Raw genomic sequence first — 7657 nt, 5'->3', positions numbered from 1 at the left:
ACAATATGTTTTGAAGCTAATCGACCACATTCACCAGTGACTTTGTTTATACTGGGTGTATCAAAGTATTAAGGGTATTTCCTTAACAAAGAATTATAGCTCTTAAATCTTTTCTTAACATGTAGGTAGTAATATGGGTTTAGGTTGTACATTCTTAGGTACAAGTATTATACAATTTGGAATTGGGAGTTGTGTATTCTTTCTCACTCAACTAACCCCAATTTCCCCAATAGATCTCATTTGTGACGGGTCAAATATCACCCACATGGATAGATAAGACAAAAAATAGAATGCATAGGAAATTACAAATGATTTGTCTTTATCCTTCCATGTTCAGCTCAACATTTGTGTGAATCTAACTGAGCTTATGTATATTGTTTCTAAATTACATAGTAATTTTTTGAGCTTCAATATTAATGTGGAGCTCGAAAACTTCACAACAAACCTCGTAAACATCACAACAATACTCAAAATTTTAAAATAAAACAGGAGAAGAGAAGCTGCTTCTCATATTAGACTCCTTATCTAAGCATAGCTAATGTCAACTATCAAATTAGATCAAATCCAAAAAAAAGATGGGACATCATTATATATAATCACAATTTTTTCAGTAAATGGTAAAACAATGGGGCTATATGCCTGATGAACTTGCACTTGAAACTAGCAGCACTTGAGCCAAACATAAATACGAGCAGAAGATGGTCTTCTTGTCGCAAAAGATCAGCATTAACAATAGCAAGTCATCGCGGCCTAGTTAGTAATGTTCATCATCTTCCAAAGCGGTCCAGATCATCCTGAAAATAATTTCACAACATAAAATGGCAGTTCACTGGCAAAACATGACACATCTCAAGTGAATCAAAGGTGTACCAGAACAGTGAGAGGAAAAGGATAAATAAAAGATATCCGAGTTTGAAGAGACGCTTCTTCTTTTCCCAACTCAATAAATTGAAGATCTCGGTCACGTCTACGAGATGCTTCTTATCCATGTACCTGGAAATGTAAAAAAAGAATAAACAAGCTCAACACCGCATCGGAATCTAAAGCACAATATCTATCAAACAAAACAAAGGCGTTATCAATACGAAATGTAGGAATCAACATATTGAGGTATAAAGTCGGATGTATGGAGTCGTTCTTTGGATTGAAAGGGAAGAGAGACTGTTTTCAACCACATCAAGATACCTCACAATAAAGTAGTACAAACACTAGAGCAAGTGAAGACAGGTGAGCTGGTGAGGTATTATGTGCTAAAAAAAAAAAAAAAAATAGGAAAATAAATGAAATTTTGAACCTTCAAAATGACAAAAATACGGTAAAATGGAAGATATTTCTGAAACAGCAAAACACTGAAGAATGGAAGGTGTTTCGGAGACAGAGGGAGTATTATTTTACATAAAAGTATTTCTATTCAATTTGTAAGGAGTTTTAAATGCAATAGGTCTCACAAGGATTAGAGACTACTATATAATGTGGTCCTGCTTGTGACGCTTATTTGTGATCTCATGACGGGGAACATAAATAGACATGCAATAATATTTACAAGCATTCAACCTCAATATCATTAATATATGAATCAGCAAGAGATCTTACGATTTAGCATTATAGTAGAGATATGGCACACCCAAAAGTGCCATAAACCAATGGCCGCTGACAAGGAAAAAGACGCAAAGTCCTCCTTGTACTATAAATTCAGGTATGATCACATTGTTTATCCTAGATGCCGAGTCATACGGGTTGATGTAATCGAACTCTAGATCTGCCAAACACATAAGCTGCAATATATTTCTAAAGAGTAAGATAAGACCTTTCTAACAAACTCTTACACGGGAGAAGGCACTAGTCAACTTTCATACCCAACAGCAACGTGAAGTTAATTTCATAAAAAATGCACCAACAAACAGAAACGTGACACATCGTCAAATATCATCAGAATAACAAAAAATAGAACAAATCTGTCATCAGAACATGAGTCAAAGATCATCATCAGTACATCAAAATAAAATTTTACCGCAACACAATCGTTGATATACAGGAGCTGTCGGCAACTCAGCATAATGCACCAGGCCTTGCATATTTTCCGTAATAAACTCAAGGATGAACACGATCTCCTTTCAAATCCAAGAAAAGAAAGGCAGTAAAATGAGTTCATCTTAACTGTACTGATTTTAAACAAGAGTCCTCTGACCTCATTTTGTCTCAATTTTTATCTTTTGTTTTTTGTTTACAATTAAAAGAGGACGTTCAAAATTAAGTGTATTCAAAAGATCTTCCTTTCAAAGCCTTGACTCTTCCGCATTGTTCATGCTTCTACAACCCATCCAAATTTTAAATGCTACCAACGCAACAGTTCCTCTAGTAATGTCCGACCAGTCGACCACCTGACCTCAAAACATTAGGGGAGTAAGCTTTGTGGTTCTTGTTTTTATACTTATGATCGCTTGCAAGGATACACAACCAATGATTTTATCCATACATAATGCATTTCTCAAGTTCCTTGTACAACTAAACAAGCACGTTAAACTCATTTAGTAATACACTTCTGCAATTTACGAAAAATTCTTCAGGAAGGTCAGCATAATAATTCCTCAAACACCTTCAATTTCAACTATGGAAGGCACAATATCTCACTCTTTGAGAAAAAAGGAAAAAAACAGATAAATGGGCAAGTGCGTATCCCATTGGCATATTATGAATGATGCAAATAGTACACTGTCACACCTTCCAATTAACTGCCAAATAAGCGCACAGATTTTGACTGTCCCCTTCAGGTTTCTACCTTTCCCTAAGATTGAAGGAACGCAGCAGTTAACGAAGTAAAATAAGATACTAGGGCAAACATTGCAGGTACTTTCCTATCTCCTTTGACCCCTTCACTGGCTAATTTTGTTGCAAATATAACTTGGATTATTGACACTTGTGCAACAGAACATATGTGCAATTCTCTGAACTTGTTTACTGAACCTAAGGTATTATCACATCCTATCTGTTGGTTTGCCTGATAGAAAAACTAAGTTTGCCAACAAAGTAAGCAAAATGCAGCTTACAAAGGATATTCAATTGCAAAATGTGTTCTATTTGACTGACTCTCGTCATAATTTGCTTTCTGTCAGTAAATTAACTCTTTTTTTTATTTTTATTTTTTGATAAGGTAAGGAAACTAGGATGATTATAAATCAACCTATATCATCCTTGCGGATGAGAACGGTAAACGAAATTCAAAGAATTTCTATTTACCAGGAAGGAACAAGATAAGAGGATACAACGAAGAGACTCTTCCCAAAAAGGATGTCACTTAAAATATCCCATAAAAGAATTAAAAAATAAACTCATTAGAACAATAAAAAACTTAGAAAAAACCATATAAATTCTACACAGATAACAATGGGAACAAAAGGCCAAACTGCTCAGGATATTAAAAACTCAGATTCGTTAATAAATCCAAAGGATTAAAAACTTCCATGTACATCATCATACGGAGTAAGATACAATTTTAATCTGACGAAATCAACAATACTTTGGTCGATTTATGAAGTTCATTGTTGAAATATTGCTATTAATTCATTGATTTAAACCTCCCTTAACTAAGACATAAGACTGAAAAAAACCCTCCTAGGCTAAAATGGAGAGCAATTTAAAGTCTAGTCATTAGGAAGAAGAAAATCAAGAAATATGACTGAAAATTTTTCTATTAAAGGACTAAAGATAAGACTCAAGATCTACCTAATCATGAAGAAGCTAGAAGATGATCATGAGAAATGGTGATTGACGAAGGAGGACGAAGGAGAGCTTGGGAAGGAAATAAGAAAATAAATTTTCAGATCCCTAATTTTTCTAGTTTTTGAGAGAAACTTTCTCTCTCATCTTTCTCTCTCTCTTTCTAACTTTTTTCTGTCTAGAGTTTACTCCCTATATTACTCTATCCTAACCTTTGCTGGGCGTTGTTCCCTTGAACACTGTTATTTCTTCTGCTTAGAACTTAATAATTTTTGTGTTTTTTCTTGATCATGGCTTGCGTGTCTTATTTACGAATAGTTGCTACTTAGAGGACCTTCATGCACTAAGTCTACCTTTGCACATGGACAGAGAGTTTCTGGTTTATACAGGCTTCAAAGTTTTTTCCCATGACAGTAAGTTTCCAGTAAACAATGTGATACAATTCTGAATGATGACGTGGTAATTAATTCGGGAAGAGCACAGGGGCAGGGGTCGAATGCATGTTGTTAATTAGTTAGGAGTCGTAATGTCGTATTTCGTTAGGAGTCACGTGCTGAGTAAGTGCTGAGTAAATTTTATCACTTTATCACTGTTAATTTTTTTCTTTTCAAGGTAAGAGTCTTTTTCTTATTAGCTAAATCATAGCCTATTTAAACTAGATTTGTATGTTTATTTTTATTAGGTCAAGTTATAATTTACAAAACACAGCTTGTGTGCAATTGTGCAGTCGGGATTCGACGAGTTTCAATCCAACCTTTGTTACGGTTTGACGCGTCTTCAAGCAATAACCTGAATTATAGTCAATAGGCCTTGACTATAATTTACCATTGTTCGGATTATAGGTCTAATCCGAGCAAATATCCCCACGGATTCAAACTTGTCCCTCGGTCTCCCGAGTCACGAGTTCGATCCTCACTACTATCATCTTTCATTTATTTAAATCGCTTCCGCATTCATATCATGTGGTATCAGAGATTCGGCTCTTGATTTCCTTAAATCTAAGACGGTCCTAGGGAGCAGCATCAAAAGTCATAACTTTGCACCCAACAAAGAACCTTTCTTTTTCCCTTTTGGAATGGGGTCTTCACTGTTTTTTGATGGCATAAAAGAGGTAATGTTTTCTTTCATCCTGAACTACCCCCTATTTTTGATGAAGATGTGAATGAGGTCTTTGCACCTCCAAAAGGAGTCCAAAATGAAGTGCATTACAATTTGTTGCTGTTGCTAACATGGAACATGCCAAAGTAACAGTTCACGAAGACTGTTTCTTTTGAGGTTCATAACTTCTTTGTACGACACGTTGAAATACTCCTTGGAGATGAAATCAAGGTAGTTAGTGGCTGCTTAGTAATGACTTTTCAGTGCCATCAATGAGCAACATTAAGTTCACCTTCTTATGGTTTAAAGGTGGGTATGAATGTCATGAAACTATAACACAACAAAAGAGCATAAGGAGTGGGTGCCACATAGCCTTTGATCCAGAAGGAAGAGAGGGTGTAATTGGGCTGAGAATCGAGACTCGAAGGCCAACACAAGTCGTCATGGTGTTTGATATTGGAGGCAATGGCAAAGGACCCTACGGCCTACGCCACGTTCAATGTCGGAGATTTGTCACCTTACCTTGATGATGATGACTGGCTGACAGAATTGAGGACAATTCCGTTTCAAGGGGAAGGGGATGATACGATTCTGAATGATGTGGTAATTAATTCGGGTAGAAAACAGGGCAGGGGTCGAATGCAAGCTGTTAATTAGTTAGGAGTAATGTGCTAAGTAAATTGTATCACTGTTAACTGTTTTCTTTTTCTTATTAGCTAAGTCATAGCCTATTTAAACTAGATTTGCATGTTATTTTTATTTAGGGCGTGTTTGGATTGAGGGATTTGGAGGTAAAGAAAGGGAGGGATAGTAGGGGATTTAAAATCCATTGTTTGGATAGCAAATAAGGGTGGAGGGAAAAGGAGGGGGAGAGATTTGGAGGGATCCAATTTCCCTCTTCCAAGTCTAATCAAAATCTCTCCACAATAGGCAAGATTTGGAGGTAAATTGTATCCAAACAACCACATTCCATTGCCCCTCCCCTTCCCTTCTCTCCCTTCCCCCTCCCCTCCTTCCCCCTCCCCTCCTTCCTTCCACTTTTGCTATCCAAACACACCCTAGTCAAGTTATAATAAAAAAAACGCAGCTTTGTGTGCAATTGTGCAGACGGGATTCGACGAGTTTCGATCCAACCTTTGTTACTGTTTGACGCGTCTTCAAGCAATAACTCGAATTATAGTCAATAGGTCTTGACTATAATTCACCATTGTTCAGATTATAGGTCTAATCCGAGCAAATATCCCCACAGATTCAAACTTGTCCCTCGGTCTCACGAGTCACGAGTTCCATCCTCAGTATTATCATCTTTCATTTATTTAAATCGCCTCCGCATTCATATCACAATGCTTTTGCTTTTAGTTACCTATTACTTCTATGCCTGTATCTTTGTTTCATGCTAGGCTTGGCCATCCGTCTACTTCAAAAATGAAATAGATTGATGATGTATCGGAGCATGATTTGAATAAATTATTTTGTAAAGCTTGTGCTTTGTGTAAACAGTATAGATTACTTCAATCATTCTCGAGACAAAGAAAAACATGTCTGTAACAGGCTATAAAATATCTCTCGAGAGTCCATTTTACCCTCCCTTAGCTTAATTGTACAGTAAATAATGAAATTTGAACCACCACTTAGTTAAGTAAAGCAACAGCTAATCAATAGATGAATTGGAAAGAGAAAGAGAAAGAGGGAGAAGACCTGGTAGACGACGAGGACGAGGAGAGCGATAAGGATAAAGAAGGAAAACAGCCAACAGAAGATTCCCACCATATCCAATTCTTCCCGACGACGACGGAGCTAGAGAAATGGGATGTTTGTTGCCGGAGTTTATTGTCTGTTGCCAATTTTAGGTAATTAGGATCCAGCGATGGACAGAACGACACCCAACATCACTTCGGTTGTAGGATTCCTAATTTGCTAAGGTTTTCCCCTTTGGCTGAGTCAAATGTTTCAATTAGACCGGTCAAACGGGTCGAATAAGGACGTTACGGGTCAAGTTACGATAAAACAGATTGATTAACAATTTTCTGGTTCCATTTTTTTTATCTTTTTAATTTATTATACTCCCTCCTATTCTAGATAAACCTCCCTATTCATGGAGGGCACTAGAATTAAGGAGAGGGATTAAAATAAGGTAAAATATTGTAGTGGGGTTTGGTAATTGGAGAGAGGGAAGGTATTGTGGGGTATTATTATGGGTGTGGTGATTAAAATAAGTATTGTTGTGGGGTAAGTTGATTAAAATAAGTATTGTTGTGGGGTGAGGTGGGGCATTGTTGTGGGGTAAGGTGATTAAAATAAGTATAAAACTTTACTAAATAAGGAAATAGGGAAGATATTGCGAATAGATGAAAAAGGAAAGAGGGAAGTTTATGTAGAATAGGAGGGAGTATATACTTTTCATAAAGTTAACTCTTTTATACAAAGTGATCAAAGGATGGATGAATTACTATGACTAGGGGGTGTTTGGTTGGCATCATTGGAATGGATTTAATTCATTCCAATATTTAGTTGGAGCATTTTAGAATGGAGCAACCCCTTGGAATCTCATAAGTCATACCCACCTATTCCCCATGGATTCAAATTTTATTCCTTTATGTTTATTTTTCTAATGAACCAAACAAGTTTTGAAAGGTATAGAATTAGAACCACATACTTCTATAATTTCTCATTCCAATCCATTTCATTCCTAAGCAGTGAACTAAACGACCCCTAAATTGATTTATTAATCATTTAAGTATCTATCGCATCTATATAAGAAAATTTTGATCGCTAGTAACACATACATGACAAGTTGCACTCACCATGTCTCTAATGTTCTGCAAGCAAGGACTGCAACTCA

General features: G+C 36.4%; 1 protein-coding gene across 1 annotated transcript; it reads right to left on the bottom strand.

Moving 5' to 3' along the window:
* Positions 1-332: 332 nt before the first annotated feature.
* LOC141653803 (protein cornichon homolog 4-like) lies at positions 333-6726 on the bottom strand. Its single transcript, XM_074461657.1, has 4 exons — positions 6514-6726; positions 1594-1775; positions 871-993; positions 333-794 (listed from the first exon to the last, which is right to left on the bottom strand). The coding sequence occupies exons 1-4, from the start codon at positions 6583-6585 to the stop codon at positions 755-757; spliced, it is 417 nt and encodes a 138-aa protein (XP_074317758.1). The 5' UTR covers positions 6586-6726; the 3' UTR covers positions 333-754.
* Positions 6727-7657: the final 931 nt, after the last annotated feature.

The sequence above is a fragment of the Silene latifolia genome, chromosome 4 (assembly GCF_048544455.1).
Source record: "Silene latifolia isolate original U9 population chromosome 4, ASM4854445v1, whole genome shotgun sequence".
Taxonomy (NCBI): domain Eukaryota; kingdom Viridiplantae; phylum Streptophyta; class Magnoliopsida; order Caryophyllales; family Caryophyllaceae; genus Silene; species Silene latifolia.
The sequence above is the reverse complement of the archived record's forward strand: the minus strand, read 5'-3'. Positions and strand labels throughout refer to the sequence as shown.